At 36.1% G+C, this 17,173-nt stretch overlaps 1 protein-coding gene across 3 annotated transcripts; it reads right to left on the bottom strand.

The window, feature by feature from the left end:
* Nucleotides 1–1,464: 1,464 nt before the first annotated feature.
* ddx61 (DEAD (Asp-Glu-Ala-Asp) box helicase 61) lies at nucleotides 1,465–14,680 on the bottom strand. Of its 3 annotated transcripts, XM_047157067.2 has the most exons (15): nucleotides 14,512–14,680; nucleotides 12,932–13,027; nucleotides 12,144–12,393; nucleotides 11,982–12,045; nucleotides 9,976–10,080; nucleotides 8,839–8,968; nucleotides 8,265–8,411; nucleotides 8,004–8,098; nucleotides 7,699–7,821; nucleotides 7,222–7,350; nucleotides 5,439–5,555; nucleotides 5,268–5,331; nucleotides 5,023–5,124; nucleotides 2,890–3,092; nucleotides 1,465–2,477 (listed from the first exon to the last, which is right to left on the bottom strand). In XM_047157067.2, exons 3-14 carry the CDS (start codon nucleotides 12,302–12,304, stop codon nucleotides 2,893–2,895), a joined length of 1,437 nt encoding a protein of 478 aa, XP_047013023.1. In that variant the 5' UTR covers nucleotides 12,305–12,393; nucleotides 12,932–13,027; nucleotides 14,512–14,680; the 3' UTR covers nucleotides 1,465–2,477; nucleotides 2,890–2,892. The 3 variants fall into 3 exon arrangements, with proteins under 3 accessions (XP_047013023.1, XP_017330489.1, XP_017330497.1); XM_017475000.3 differs by having other exon boundaries at nucleotides 12,144–13,027; XM_017475008.3 differs by lacking the exons at nucleotides 11,982–12,045; nucleotides 12,144–12,393; nucleotides 12,932–13,027; nucleotides 14,512–14,680 and adding an exon at nucleotides 11,194–11,956.
* Nucleotides 14,681–17,173: the final 2,493 nt, after the last annotated feature.

The following is a 17,173-nucleotide window of genomic DNA, read 5'->3' as shown; positions in this document are numbered from 1 at the left end:
ACCTAAAGAAATAGGCAGAGTTCTGTTCATCCTCCTCTAGCCTTCATACAAGATCTAACGAAGGCACCTTCTGTTTTTTTATTTATATATATATATATATATATTTATATATATATATATATATATATATATATATATATATATATATATATATATATATATATATATATATATATATATATATATATATATATATATATATATATATATATATAAAATATACACACACACACACACACACACACATACACAGTAAGTGATGTTTCTGACCAGTAAGCTTAATTCTTTCTGAATCTTTGAGATTCTCCACATTTTTATATATGATAAAGCTGTGATTCTAGCCATAATTTTATCTCCATTATTTTTGCTTATTTTCACTAAAGGTACTGTTTTGACTTCTACCCAGTCACCCCAGACAAATCAGAATAGCACAACATTCTCCATTCACCTTAGCTATTCAACTGTCAAGAAGGAGGCCTCAAGTTCAGCATGAGTTACTTGAACAGACCAGCCTTCTCCAGATGGAATGAGAAAATTAATAAAAGGATAAGCAACTGAAGAATAGGCCATAGCATATATAACATCTTCCTTAAAAGTATAAATAAATAATGCCTGCGTCATTATACAACTACAATAGACAAGAGTCTGAAGTTTATAAAAGCTATATGCATAACACTGCATAAAATATATACATGAGGAGAGACCAAGTTGTATTCATAAGACAAACATAAAATCTATATACTGTGTTACCAGTGTCCCCAGAAGACTACACAGTACATAGACATAATGTACAGTGTTGACACACACACTACTATAGATTGTTCTTGTACGTTAATGGAATGTAAGAGATTAAAGACAGGTGTACCAATATTCATGAATAAATTGCGCAATTCTGTAGGGTGAGTTATTGTACAAAATGTTTTACTTCGGTGGGAAAAGTAACCAGGCCTGGGCTTACCTCAACAGTTTCATTTACTTTTTTCTAAAATTTGGAAATGTCCGGGGTTTTTTTTTTTTTGGCGTGTCTCTATACTTTCTCAATTTGTCTGAAAGTTACAATGAAATTAGCTGTAGTGTAGCTGGAAGAAAAGGCTTCAAGGCAATCCTCCGTAAGATTAGACATGGGCAAATGACATGAGACACTGCCTTGATTTGTAGAAGGCAGTTTGCACCAAACGGTCCAGCTGAATCAGCAGCAAATGTATTTAATTTATATATAATCTCTCCAGAACATGCATGAAATGAGTGCTTGGTTTTAGGTAGGTTGACTGCAAAAGAGGGAATATGAGTGCCTCACATTTTTTGCCTGACATTGTTTAACCAATTAATTGTCCAATGTAGAGCTTCCATACTGGAAATCCCGATATTTACACAGTTTCAGACAGACCGTTTTAAATACTCTAAAGAATATAAAATTGTTAGAAGAATTTCCATAAAGTGGTGAAAAAATAAACTGCATCAAAATATGGGAAAATATGCTGGATATTTTATTTCTCTTCAAAGAAAATGGAGTGTAGATGCGGGCACTGACATCTGGAACGAAAGCTTTGGAGAGTCTCCCTTTTACACATCAGTAAAAGCATAACTTCTACTCACAATGCATCAAAGATGGTAAAATTTAAACACAAATGAGGAAAAAGCAGGCTTGAATTGGCTCAGACTGGCATCATACATCTTTGATAACTACACACAGAGTGCTTTTTTTACATTTTTTTTTTTTTTTTAACAGAAGCACTTGTTCGTATTAATCTATCATTACATCAAAACAGATGAAGGAAAGAAAAAAAACCTCCATTGGGTAAACTGGTAAAATACAAGCTGGCTCAGACATGCAATAAAGTCTTATAGGAATGCATGCCATGTTTATAAAAAAAAAAAAAAAACCCAAATTTGAAAAACCTGATTCATTTTGTGCTTTTTAAAAAAAATTATTCAGGCCACTTAATCCTGAACCAGGGGTCTCTGAGTGTTCATAAAGCACTAAAGGCACTTAGGTTATGCATAACTGTGTAAGCAAGTGCTCATGTAAGATCACAGGGAACTATACAAATCACTTTCAACTATACTAGCACTTTTTTAAAAATTTTTTTTTTTTATATAAACGGGGCAGGGTTGCCGAGGTAGGTTTTACACATGACCATACTGAACTATTCTTATTTAGTACCCATTCATATTTGGTAACAAAACAAAACAGTGTCAGGCAAATTTAGCATATTTGGGAAATGGTAATGTTTAAAACAAACAAACAAAAAAAAACATTCTTTTAGAGCAGTGCTAGTAACACGCAGGGTGGTATTTAACAGTTAGGACTCGGACAGCTTTGCAGAGCCAGTGCAACAGTGGAAATGACATTTGCATAAAAAAAAATAATAAAAAAAAAGGACAAATGATGTAAAGGGGACTTCACCCTTGTGCCCATGTTCAACAGAAGACGTGCAAAATGCCAGGCACCATCCATCTATTCTCCAGCGGAGAATCTGACAAAAAGAAAACAAATTACACTGAATTAGAATCTTTTTTTTGTATTGATGTTTATACAACATTGGCTACAAATATGTTAATATTTGTTTCGCTATAAATATTAATAATATTTATATTTCCCTGTGTTTAATATTGTGGTTTTAGCTTTGGTCTATATATTTTTTTTACGATTAAGGTCTCTAACCACATTTTTGCCAGTTTATTATTATACGTATTATTTTTATTATATCATTTTATTATTATAAAGTATTTCATTTGTAAATAATCTGTATTCACAAAAAGAATGTAAAAGATGTACTTGTACCCAACAGAACACCTCTGTTCCTTTAAAAACAAAGATAAGCAGCAGTAATCACTACAAGTAAAAGCTGGCTGATATCCAGTGGACTGTAGAGTTCAGTCTCTCACCAATTACGGTGCACCGAGTGCATCCTCCTTCTCTTCCTCTTCCTCGTGATTGATGGAGTGGAACTCTGCCACATACAGGCTCTTATCAATGCTGCCGGGAATTGGCTTAATGTCAGTCACTAGCTGGTCCTCAATAGTCTTCAGATTGAAACGATCATCCGAAGTGATCAGATTAATGGCCAGACCCAGGTGCCCATACCTGCCTAGTAAAATACAAAGAACATTCTGAAATAAATAAATAAAATACTACAAGCATATAAATCCTATTTCCTGTGTAGTGTGTGTAAGAATCACAAAAGAATATAAAGAGATTCATTAATTACTCAGTTGGGTTTCCCCTTTTCTTTTAATAAGCATTATATTACATAATTAATTGTCTTGACAGTCAAAATGTCATTAAGTCTACAAATACAACCCATAAAATCTTCCAGAGAACTTCCAAAAAGTCCAGAGAATCAACATTAGATATTTTGTCATTATTTACAGTGTAAGCAACTAAATTACTCAATCACAATCCAGTCCTTAATTGAAAAAAATCCTATGTTTAAAATGAAAACTTTGCCCACTGCCATCTATACAATGTAACCAATGGCATGTGCACATCGTGAATAGATTGACAACTGGTTATTAAGCTGTTTACAAATTGAATGTATTAGGTCTGGCTTATGTCCATTGTGCTATTGCCCATGACTAAAAATCAAAGCATGACACTCGCAGCATGAGGAAAGCACACTTCTTTATCATCAGACTGTTTTCAAAGATTCATTTGTTAAACTGGCCCAATGTTTACCCAACATGAGCTCTGCAGTATGGCCCTAAATGAAGACAAGCAGAAATACACTTACCAAGCACTTTATAAGGAACACCTGTACACCTATTCATTCATGCAATTACCTAATCAGCCAGTCATGTGGCAGCAGTGCAATGCATACAGTCATGCAGATATGGGCCAGCAGCTTCATTTGATGTTCACATCAACCATCAGAATGGGGGGGATGCGATCTCGGTGATAATGACTGTGGCATGATTGTTGGTGCTAGACGGGCTGGATTGAGTATTTCTATAACTGCTGATCTCCTGGGATTTTCATGGTCTCTAGAGTTTACTTAGAATTGTGAGAAAGCAAAAAACATCCAGTGAGCTGTAGTTCTGCTGACGGAAACACCTTGCTGATGAGAGAGGTCAGTGGAGAATGGCCAGACTGCTTCGAGTTGACAGAAAGGCTACAGTAACTCATAACTACTCTGTATAATTGTGATGAGCAGAAAAGTATCTCAGATTGCACAAGACATCCACCACTGAGGTGGATGGGCTACAATAGCAGAAGACCACGTCAGGTTCCACTTCTGTGAACAGAGAGCTGAGGCTGCAGTGGGCACAGGATCACCAAAATTGAACAGTTGAAAACAGGAAAAACGTGGCCTGGTCTGGTGAATATCAATTTCTGCTTAGGCACACAGATGGTAGGGTCAGAAATCAGTAACAACATGAATCCATGGACCCAACATGCCTTGTGTAAGCAGTCCAGGCTGGTGGAGGTTATGTAATGGTGTGGGGAATGTTTTCTTGGCACACTTAGTGCCCATTAATACCAATCAATCATCGCTTGAATACCACAGCCTATTTGAGCATTATTGCAGACCATGTGCATCCATTCATGGCCACAATTTACCCATCTTCTAATGGCTACTAATAGCATGATAATGCACAATGTCACAAAGCGAACGTGACATGATCAGAATCTCAAAGGAATGTTTCCATATCTTGTGGAATCTATGCCGTGAAGAATAGAGGCCATTTTGAGAGCAAAGAAAGGCCATACCCAGTATAAGCATAGTGTTCCTAATAACATGCTCAGTGAGTTTATAATTATTCACCTGAGGCAGAGGTATTGAAAAACCCAATTTACATCAAAATCTGGCCTTCCTCTCATTTTGGGGTTTTGTGTAGAGACAAATAACACGTCCTCCCAAGCCACCACATAATTGGGTTTATTGCTTCCCTGTCACATGTTAAAATAAATAATAAGAAATTCTGGATCCAGGAATTCAGAAATATTTCCAATCTATTCTGGAGGTCTTTAGACTCGCATCAAAGAACGTTATATATGTAAAGCAGATCTGGGGTATTTACCTGATCTACCAATGCGGTGTAGGTAGGTTTCTGCATTTCTGGGAAAGTCAAAGTTGATGACCACATTGACAGCCTGAATGTCAATTCCTCTTGTGAAAAGATCTGTAAAAAAGAAATGATTCAGCATTGTATATCTCTCTCATATATATATATATAATATAATATAATATAATATAATATATATATATATATAAAATGAAACTCTGCTGCAGACAAGATTAATCTGAAGAACAAGATATACTGACCTGTGCAAACCAGGTTTCTACACAGACCATTTCTGAAGTCATGGAACACACGATTTCTGTATTCCTGAGATATTGAAATATGCGCATTTATATTTAACAAAAATCTGTGAGCAGTCAGGAGCAATGGCTAAAAAGGTCATTCTGATGATTATCATATACTAAAAAAATCACCTGCATCATTTTTGCATGGATGTAAAAACAAGAGTAGCCCAACTGTGTGATCTTCTTAGCCAAAAGCTCCACCCTCTGAGTTGAGTTACAGAAGATTATAGACTGGTTGATCTGGAGCTAAAGAGGGCATAAGAATAAATCATGAAAGATATAAAATTACAAATGAACAGCAACTCAACTTATCCTAAATCCCATCAGAATTAAATCACAGTTCCCAAGAGCTTTATCTAGCTAATGTTTCACATCAGCTATCAGGGAAAAACTGTTTTAAATGCTAAACTAAATGCAAGACCGAATGGACCAATGCTGCTTGAGAGTGGGATGGAAGGTTGTTTGAGAGAAAACGAGAAAGTAACTCTTAACTCAGGAGAGGAAATCCTGCCCAGGGTAAAGTGCAAACAAACCTAACCACAAAATTCAGTTACTGTTACTTGCCCAGAGAGAGGAAAAAAAAAGATGATTTTTTCCCCCCCAATTGTGTTGTAAATTTAATTATTTAGATACAATATACTCAATGTTCTATCAGCTCATAACACCTTACTTGAGTCATTCAGCTTTAAACAGCACCACACCAACCAGTGATGTACTTGCTGGCAACAGCACTGTTGCGGTCACAAAAAGAAGCAAACACATGAACTTAATTGTTCAAATCATGTTTGCCTTCATGTTGTGCTGGTGGCGTTTGCTTTTATCACGGGACAGAAGTAGATCATGCCTGAAGGCACTTGTCCCCTTGACTAATAAACATGAACTTTCTTACAAACACAATATAAAAATATTAGCTTCTTTTCTAGTTGTGTAAAAAGCTGCTTTAAATTCACCAAGAGTTACATGCTCAAACAAAGTCAAAGCTTCTGTTTCTATGTTGTGTAAAATTATGAAAAACAACTTAATACTACATATGCAATAAACTCGATTCTCTGCAGCAGAAAAATAAACTTACACTGGGTAGCGATGCAGCTAGCTACAGTTACGTACTGCAAGTGTACAGAGCTGTGAACATGACTTGACAACATCTCTCCACATAGGGATACATTTCCTCTCCCTTTTATTTATATAACCCATATTCTGTGGTCCATTTTCTTTTCTTTCCTCTTTTTTGAGTTTAATGCTTTACCGGGTGCGTAGCCAGGTAGCGGTGACTTAAACATCGCTTTTTAGAAAATGAAAATGACACACTTTGCTGCTGTTGCCTGAAGTGAAGTCGAATCGAATTCTGATTGGTCAAGCTTGTTTCTAAGTAACAGTTAGTTTAAACCGGCACTTTCCTGGATTCCACTGTATGCGCTCCAGATTATTTTCAGCAGCAGAATATCCTGAACTTGGTTGTAACTGACTGTATAACAAAGCTATTGTTGTTATTATTATTCTTGTCCATGACATTTTCAGGCTACTTGTCCAGTCGGGCAAGTAATGTTCTCTTCCACTTGTCCCTCCAAAAAATGTACTTGTCCCAGATGAGCGTTAATGTCCATTACTATTTGTTACTTATTTTTATATCAAGAGGTATCTATAATACCATGGGATTCTATTATTTGTAATATTGTATTTTGGCAAAATAAATTTTTGTCTGGATACAAAAATGTGTTTGTAATAAGTTTGCATGAATGTACACATTATTAAGTAAATATTATGATACAGAATTCAATGAATTGGCCTAATTTGAAGGAAAAAAAAAAAAAAAAAAAAAGGCTAAAAACAGAAACACACTGTTTTGAAATTAAACTTTAGACGTTAAAGTAATAAAGAAATTCGAGTAAAAACACTCAGTTTGCCGTCCTACCCTGGAGAAAAGCGTGTTGAGGCAGTGCACTTTCTGTCTCTCAGTTACATATGCATAGTACTGAGTGATGCCCTTCAGAGTCAGCTCATCCATCAGGTTTATCTCGTAGGGCTTTCTTTGGTATTTTGACTGTACAGAACAAGAGTATTTAGTTAGTATTTATTTATTTTTTTTTAATTTAAATAAAAAAAAAAAACAGATGTAGAAGAAATATGTACAGGTTAAAGACATCTAGATTTCAGTATTAATCCAATATTTATTTTATTAATCCAATATTTTAAAAATAAATACTTTATTAAAAAAAAAAAAAAAAAAAAAAAAAAAAGCACATGCAGAAAACTTTGAGAACAAATTTTAATTTCAAAAGTAAAGGTTAAACCATAAGCATATCTGATTCCTAAATGCAGAAAATTCTTCACAGCCCCCTGTAACTGATCCCCACCCTCTTTATGACATTTTCTTGGTTGCTCCACTGACCATGAATTTTTGTACAGTGATGGGGAAGGTGGCAGAATAAAGCAAAATCTGACGATTCTTGTCCAAAAATCCAATTATATCCTCAATAAGGATGACAAAGTCTTGAGAGAGCAACTTGTCTGCCTAAGGAAGGAAGCATAATGACAATGAGAAAGACACATCACAGAGAATTCATTCTGTGTATGGACCATAGTAAAGACCTTTGATATTTTCTGCTCTGTTCTCATACTCATGTTTCTAGGTAAAGCTGTCTGACATCTCCATCCTAGTAATTTAAGACTTTACATGCAGGTAAAAACACCTACCTCATCCATCACCATCATGTGGACTTTGTCAGCTTTGGCCACACCTTTCTTCATAAGGTCCAGCAGCCTGCCTGGTGTGGCTATCACCACATGCACTAAAAGGCAGCACAAAAATACCAGGGGGATTTGGAGCAGGCAGAACATCTAAATATGTTTATCAGCCTAAATATATTCAAAAAATGCAGACAAGCTTTTCTAAATTTTATTGAGGCATTTAATACACCCTTCTCAAACTGTTGGGTGATCTGTACAGGCTCTCACCTGTCTCATCTAGGCGCATGATGTCATCTTTTAGATTGGTTCCACCAGTGGTGGCCATGACCTTCACTCCCCCCATGTGCCTGCTCATGTTGATACAGATTTGGCTCACCTGCAGAGCCAATTCTCGAGTTGGCACCATTACTATGGCTAGGGAGCGAGAGAGCACAAGAGCAGGAGAAAGTATTATTCTGGTGCATAATGTTCAACACAATAGCAAACTAATAAACTAGTCACATGCTACCTGGAAAGCTGGGATATTGGAACTCTTTATTTCAAAACCACAGACAAACTACATGCAAGGGCTGTGTAACAAAAACATTCTGATGTTTCATATGCACAAGTGATGTATACATGTCAGAAGTAACTACAAATATGTTGGTCTCAAAAATGTCTCCATTTGTCCTGTCTGCCTACCACAGATAGCACACATAGTGTGTTGCTTTAATGTATTTAGAGTATTATTGTATTGTCTCGATCTAGAAAACATACAGTATCTAAATTATAAAGTCTTTTGAGCTCACTTGACAAAAAGTAGGTTTATAAAGAAACTACAGACCAAAAAAAGTCATATTACCTTGAATATGATCCTTTTTTAGGTCAATCCTCTCCAGGAGAGGGATGAGGTAGGCTCCGCTCTTCCCTGTGCCATTTTTGGCCCGGGCTAGAATGTCCCTTCCTGATAGGGCAATAGGAATGCTCTCCTCCTTCAAAACAAAGGCAGAATTGGAAAAAAGAGTCACCAATTAATATTCACATGATCTGTCTTTTTCCTCCACCCAAAAATATTTAAGATTTCCAGCAGAGATTCATAAATACTGCTACCGAGAATGAGCAATTACACCAGTATCAACACATTTGCACCCATCAGATTAACCTTTCCCAACAGAAAACTTGCACACCAAACATGCACTGCAGATAATTTATTTGAAATAAGTTACAAACAACAAAAATGTATTTGATCCTGAAGATGCAGCTGCAGTCATGTTTGATTTACAGATTCCGCCTGACAAGCACTTTAGCATTTAAGGTTACCTAAACAGTTTTTTTTTTTTTTAAACCAACATGGCCAAACTAAAATGGTCTTATATCATACATTTATCATAAACAAAAATGGACTATACCAATTAATTACAAGTAGAACTCGATGCCAACGTCATCAACAGGGATGAGTCCACCTCCTGAAACACCCTTAAAATATACAAACAGGAACTACAGGCAGAGGCATTAAAAATCCTACTCTAGCAACTCAAAAGTATTCCGATGGGTTATTTGCACAAACATTTTCCACACTGTAACCAAAACAGCACTTCTGTTTCCAGCTCATCAACTATAATAGCAATGGTGCCATTTTATCCCCAGTGTGTGCAGGAGCTCCCGAAAATAAATGTCAATAGCGTTCATCATATAAGCAAAGCTCATTTTAGTAAGCTGGAGAAAAGTTGCAGACTGTATGCTTCTGCTTTGTCATACATAAACAACTATGAAGATAAGAAAATAACTAATTAATAGAAACGAATGCCTCAGACTATGACTTTATTGTAAGATTGGGGATGGGAGGAAACATGCAATATATTCTCACTGTACTGACAAATGTAATCAGTGATACCAGAGACACAGCCTTGAGTGCAAGTATCCCATTCTGCAGGAAAACCACACACCTGGCAACACCGAAGCTGCCCCATGTTGCATAATTCAGGTAGCTTCACAATACCTGAATAGGAGATGGCTTCTCCCAACCCATTTCGAAGATGCCCATTAACAATTCACGTTTAAGGCAATAGTCTTCAAACTCATTGCCCTTGGTTGCGGTCACATCCTGAAAAAGAAAATTATTTGGTGTTTAGGTTATTCACCTAAAAACAAACATCAGATTGAAGAAAAAAAATGTATCTCTGTGACTTGGATGTTGGTACCAGATGGGCCGGTTTGAGTATCTCAAACTGCTGATCTCCTGGGATTTTCACACACAACAGTCTTTAGAGTTGTGTACACAGAATGGTGCGAAAAACATAAAACATTGAGAGAATGACAGCTCTGTAGGTGGAAACACCTTGCTGAGGTCAGAGGAAAAGGGCCAGATTGACTCAGGCTGCCAGGTAGGAAATAGTAACTCAATCACTCTTTACAACCATGGTGAACAGAAAAGCATCTCAGCATGCACAAAACAACAAACCTTGAGGTGGATGAGCTCAAGAGAAGATGATCACATCGGCTTCCGGTCCTGTCAGCCAAGAACTGAGACCATGATTAGCACAGGCTCACCCAAACTGGACAATTGAAGATTAGAAGAAGAAGGGGTCGAAAAAAATCACCTGGTCTTTTTTTTTTTTTTTTTTTTTTTTGAGTCTTCAACTCTCCAGTTTTGGTGATTCTGTACCCATGATAGCTGTGTTCTGAGATGCTTTTCTGCTCACCACAGTAAAGAGTCCTTATTTGAGATACTATAGACTTCCTAACATCACAAACTGGTGTGGTCATTCTCCTGAGCTCTCATGTACAAGGTGTTTCAGCCTGCAGACCTCTCTGAAGGATGTTGTTTGTTTTTCCACACACTTTTTAAAAAAATATATAAACTCTAGAGATTGTTGCATGTGAAAATTCCAGGAGATTAGCAGTATCTGAAATACTCAAACCAGCACATCTATATTACTTATATTAATTGAACCTCTTGACATGTATCTGCACGATATTTTGCATTGTGCTGGCACCACATCATTGGCTGATTAGACAACTGTATGAATGTGTGGGTGTTACCAATAAAGTGGACAGTGAGTGTATAATGTTAGATTATACTAACTAATGTTAGCTACTACATAACCCTACATGCCAAGGTGTAAAAAGGGTTTAAAAAATACAAATTAAAAATTTAAATAAGGCAGATTTCTTTATTCAAGGCAATAGCATGCATGTATGTAATTTTCTAACTTACTGGAGATAGGGATAGCTGCAGGTCGGAGCAAACAGGTGTGTCTAAAGGTAGAACTCCTTGCTTGGAACTGTGTTGGCCAATCAGCATTAACCATATAGATACGTCAATTGTTTTAGACAGGAAGATGATTATCAATGCTTCCAGCATTTCCATTGCTTCATTACTTCTTAGTCAAAAATTTCACATTTTTAGTTTGCATGCACTTGGAGTGAAATTACAGAAAGACATACAATTGTAAATCATAGTTGTATTACAAGTTAAACAGGAGAAATTACCACTTCTATGACATGTTTGCTATCATGTGCAGTCAATACAATGGTAATAGACAAGAGAGCAAATTTCATACTTATGAACTGAACTTAGTGTTCTTTTAAGAGATATTAGTATCCTTCAAATAATAATTTGAATTTGTTTTTGATTATTTAATGATCCGCATTCAACGGTGCCCCGAATTAACTGCCGGTACACCAAAACAAACACGCACTGGTGATGACGTCAGTAACCCGTGGCCATGCTGTCTCAGTTGACAGAAACAAGTTCTGAAGTAAATTTAAATGTAATATTTTTAGTGACTACAAGGCACACACCCAGTGTCTACGTCGAATGGTCACTTCCTGTTAAGAAACCTGTTGGTCAATAGCTTTTAAGCATGCGGCCTGCCTATCAGTAGAACAGACAGCTTCCGCGACCAACTAAAAAGACCTTTAGACACGCCCAGACCCTCCGACACACCCATACCTTTCGACACGCCCATTACTACGACCTGCTGCGACCCACACTTGACTTACTGAGGTTTTCACTCTCAAATCTTTTTGTGGGAGTTGCAGGGACTTCTTCCAGTCATCTCCAAATCTGAACAAAAGATTAAATATATCCAAAAGTATTTCAAAACCATTGACAGAGACATAGATTCAGGTGTACACAACATGTACCTATTGTTTGAGGTTTACCTGATGCCACCAGTGGTGTGTGGTATACTGCTTCCTTTCTGGGAGGCACTGAACACTGTTGCTGGTTGTGATCCCGACTGGAGGTCCGCTGACCTTGCCTGCCCATTCTGCTTGGTGACTCCCATGACCGAGGTGGGGATCTGTGTTCTTGCAGTGGCCATTGCTATAGGAATAACTTCTCCGAGTCGTTGGTGTCTTGAAGATTTCTCTTCTAGGATGCTTTTGCTAATCTCCTGTTCTGTCACTGCTTCTGTCAAACTCAATACCCTACTGTGTAAACAGTCGTGTGTACTACTCTCACTTGTACGTGCAGACCTCTTGAAAATAAGAGGTGTTGACGTATGAAAATAGTTTATGAAAACTCTCCCAAAAGAGGAGAAAATAGTATTTATAAGAATAAATATAACCTGCTGCCGCTATTAAAATACACAATTAGCAAGTGTGTATTTTTGAAATCATTCAAATCGAGCCTTTGGACTTTTGTATGTAAAAGCAAAAATATGCTATTCTTTCTTAGTCACTTTTGTTAACCCTGAAGATTTTGTAAAATGTCTACTTCTATCTTCAATTAAATTCCAGTATTTTGTCTTTCTCTGAGGTTCACTACCTGTGATATTGTTTTCAGATCCAAGTGCTGAAGAGTGTATGAAATTCAGAAATGTTCATTTCAGATCATGATCTACAAAGTTTTTTGGTGTTTCTTTATCTTTATGAGCAATGTTATAGAAATATGTCCCTAGTGAACCTAATGGCAGTATATTGAATCCAGAAAGACAATATAGAATTACTTCAATTCTGCATTCATTAGCTGCTTCTTTTCTCTCCGGATTGTCGTCTCTTTGAGCACCTTGGTGAAGAAAAATCTGGATTCTGCTGTGCTCCACCTTTAAAATATAAAATAAATTATTAGACAACATTTAAACTAGATAAAGTAAGCCTACTAACCAGGTCAGTCAGAAAAAAATGAAAATTGGGACATATTTTTAGTTTCTCACAAGTAAATACTTTTTGGATAAAGTCAGGGACTTGAAATTGTCTTTCTTAGCATTTTGTCTTCAGGTGTAGAAATCAGAGTGGATTGCAAAAACTGTTTAATTAAAAGGGGCGGTCAGCTGTGTTTTTTGTTTTGTTTGTTTTTTACTGCATAACATCATCTGTATATAAAATGTTCTTAAGTAGTTTTTTTTTTTTTTTTTTTTAAATCATTATAGGACATAAAATAAATAGTTTCGTAACGTAATCAGCCATAGATGATTGCTGAAAATGGAGGTGGGGTGATTGGGATGGAGTGGGGGCAGGTACGGGGCATGTGACAGAGAGGGTATGTTATGTAATGACAGCGGTAATGATCAACAAATGACGATCAAAAACAATCTGATATTTCCGAGCTCATCTATCAAACACGTTGTAGGAAGAGAATAGCAAAAAGAAGTGTGCCTCATAGCTAAAAGGCAAATCCATTCTCCTGTTCTGCTTTTGTCAAGAAAACAACAAGGACATAAGCTGCTTTAAGGATTTTTCCTTAAAAACACTGGCTGAAGAGCCAAGACTTTCTGAGAATCTAGAAAAGCTGCGTGAATCTTGGATTTATTTAAAATCTTGCCAATAACTTGTCTTGAGGCAGTAAACACACTGGCAGGACATACTTTTCCAGTCTAAATTTCAGTGAGGGGAAAAATTTGGATTATTTTTTCAGATATGGATATCTGAGCTGGTATTTATTTAGCTATGAAAAAGAAATTCTTACCAACTTGGAAGGACAGTGAAATGTGTTATGTTTAGGGGGAAAAGTGAACAATTAGTTTTGCGTATAACCTGCTGCTGAAGACTATATTACTCCAGTTATGCCACTACAACACTGTCCAATACCACTGTACATGCAGCCTTCGAGTCCAGTCAGAGATTCATAGCTAGTTAACTTCAAATATTTATTTGCAACAATGCAGCCTGCCACTTAACCTGCAGTCTAAATGTTCTGGGTAGGCTAACTGTCAGCATGACTAGCTAATTAGCGTCAATACTCAGCTGGCCCAAAAGCACTATACAACTACAGTTAGTTGGCTAACGTTGCTAGTTAGCTTCATGGCGGTTAAAGCATATGTAGCTAACGATAGTGAAGATATTTATCTATCATGTAGCCGATTAGTCTTTATCGAACACTGGACAAATTATGCTTCATACACGAAAAGTTCATATTAAACAGTGTATCTTCAGTGTATTAAACATTAAAGGACCACTCGAATTAAGTTATTTAACTAGCTAGCTAACTAACTAACTAACCTAACTAGCTAGCGAGCTCGGGAGAACCGTACTGTAAATTAGTGCGTTAATGACGTCTCACAATTTCAACAGAGTTCAAGTATGTTACCTTTTTAACCTCAAGGATTTAAATCTTCGCTGATCTCTTAAACGTAAGTATCCGCTTCTGTGTTAGGAAACTCCTTATTGCTGTAGCTCTCATTAACACTGTCCCTTTGTCTCGTCAGACTTCAGTCAACATGGCCGCGCGTGCACAAGTCCTCACACAACTGACGCAGCGCCCCGAATGACCAATCACAGACCGAGGTTTGAATTTAGAGGGCGGAGCCTCCACAAATGCCATGCTGCAGGTGTGTACACTGCGTAGACTCTTACAGTGCGTCCTAAATCGCACATTGTGTACTATTCTACGCCATTTTGTAGTATAAAGTGTGATTAGTGTGTTTTGTAATATAAATAGTGTGATAATTGTATCATAGTGTGGTTAGTATGATTCTGTAGTATAAATAATGTGTTTTGTAATATAGTGTGATAAGTGTATCATAAATAGCGTGATTTTGTAGTATAAATAGTGTGATTAGTGTGTTTTGTGGTATAAATAGTGTGATTAATGTGTTTTGTAATATAGTTAGTGATAAGTGTATCATAAATAATGTGATTTTATAGTATAAATTGTGTGATTAGTGTGTTTTGTAGCATAAATAGTGTGATCAGTGCACTTTAAGCTATTGCTAATTGGACCAAAAATCTAACCACAAAAGCTCTTAGAATACAATCTGCATTTAGAAGCATGTACGGTTACTTCATCCTGTACAGTCAAAGACCTGGGTGACCCCAAACTGTCATTTGAAAATCATATTTCCCATGTAACAAAAACAGCCTTCTTCCACCTTAGAAATATTGCCGATGCAGAAAAACTAGTTCATGCGTTCATGACCGGGAGACTGGATTATTGTAATACACTGCTAGTTTGTTGTCATGCATCCTCAATATATAAGCTACAGTTAGTACAAAATGCATCTGCTAGAGTGCTTACCAGATCAGGAAAATATGGACATACCACCCCAATTTTATTATCTCTACACTGGTTACCTGTTAAGTTCCATATCGATTATAAAATACTGCTACTCGCCTATAAAGCCCTAAATGGCCACGCCCCAATCTTTTATCATGTCACAATACTTCACGCTCTTTAAGGTTGCAAGGCTCTGGATTTTTGATAATACCAAGAATATCAAAGTCTACCAAAAGAGGTAGCACTTTTTCAAACTTAGCTCCTAAACTCTGGCGTAACTGCATCCAACGAGATTTTGCAGTTTGCAACCGATGGACACTATGCGAGTGAAAAATCCCATAATGCAACGGGACTGGTGCAGACGAGCTCAGGAAAAAAAATGGCGGAAGACAGCGCGTCAGCCTTCTTCCTGTTGGCTATATAGAAAAGTGAAAAGTTGTTATAGAAGGTAGGCCCAAGTAGTCAGGTTACAATTTAGGAAATTGATAAAATATGACCTGTTTGGAGAATGTTTTTTATAATTCATTTTGACTTGGCTCCAAGTTTTTTGGATCCAGAAGGATTAAGACTGATAAACTATAACGCCTATATATTATTAGCCAATTTACTATGTGTTAAGAAGCTGATGGAGGGCTAAAAGTAAAGTCTTATTTATTAATGTTATGACATGGGTCTAATTGGATCAATGTTTAATTTGACTTCCTAATAAATTCTTTATTCTAATAGTATGAGATACTGGATTTTTGATTTCCATGAGCTGTAATCCATAGTCATCAAGATATATATTTAATTTTATGTGTAATAAATCTAGAATTTTTTAAAAGTTGCACTCTTTGAATTCAACTATGGAAAAAATTAACTTTTCCACGATATTCTATTTTTTTTTTAGATGCATATGTGTATGTGTATGTGTATGTGTGTGTGTGTGTGTATATATATATATATATATATATATATATATATATATATATATATAGCTTATAATAAGCATGCATTAAAACCTCTGAGCATTGTTTTGGTTAATCAACCTAGAATTCAGGGTTTATGTGATGGTAGGTTAACCTTGCTACCTTGCACCCTTGCTTTCTGAAACACCCCCCAGATATCATTGTTGTTAGATTTTATTTAGAAGAGAAAGGGCAACTTTTGCATGTTTTATAGGAAAACAAATATTTTGCAGTCATTTCATTATTATCAAAAGACTTTTCCCATTAACTAGAATCTATTGTTGAGAAAGGGACTAAATATCTTTCTGAAAATCTACATTTTATAATCACTATGCAATGAAAATGTATTTGCTATACTTTGGATTTGTCCATTGCGGTTTGCTCATACATTGTTTACAGTTAATTTATAAAAAGTGCTGCTTGACCAACATGCATTTCTAACAGCCTAAGGCCTCCTTAATAAAAACAAATATGAAGTTAAATGGAAAATCTCAGCTTTTTATGTTGGAAATTGTGAAATGCCAAAGGCACGTTATGGTGATTTTGACCCAAATATCAGGAAGTGAAAGCTGGAATTCTGCTCTATCAACTCATATTCATCTTTTGATCTCAAACCCAAATATGTTCAGTGTATTGAAAGAACAATAATATATATACTATATAGACAGTTTTATTAATGGCAAAAGGTAGGCATGTATGTTATTAGAGAATAATGATATAAAATTCAGATATGGGGATTCAAACTTATAAAGAAAAATCTATTTCTTTCTGTAGTCATAAGTAATATCTTTACACTACTTGATTTATGC

Source organism: Ictalurus punctatus, chromosome 1, assembly GCF_001660625.3.
Source record: "Ictalurus punctatus breed USDA103 chromosome 1, Coco_2.0, whole genome shotgun sequence".
Classification (NCBI taxonomy): domain Eukaryota; kingdom Metazoa; phylum Chordata; class Actinopteri; order Siluriformes; family Ictaluridae; genus Ictalurus; species Ictalurus punctatus.
This window is presented reverse-complemented; position numbering and strand designations above follow the sequence as displayed.

Bases quoted from the DNA above. Each gene is read 5' to 3' on its own strand.
- ddx61 (XM_017475000.3), bottom strand. From the start codon at position 12,304: ATGGCCACTGCAAGAACACAGATCCCCACCTCGGTCATGGGAGTCACC. The intron at 10,081-11,981 runs GTAAGTCAAGTG...TTTCTTTTTCAG, and splicing joins ATTTGAGAGTGAAAACCTCA to GATGTGACCGCAACCAAGGG. The intron at 7,351-7,698 runs GTCAGTGGAGCA...TGTTCTGTACAG, and splicing joins TCACTGTACAAAAATTCATG to TCAAAATACCAAAGAAAGCC.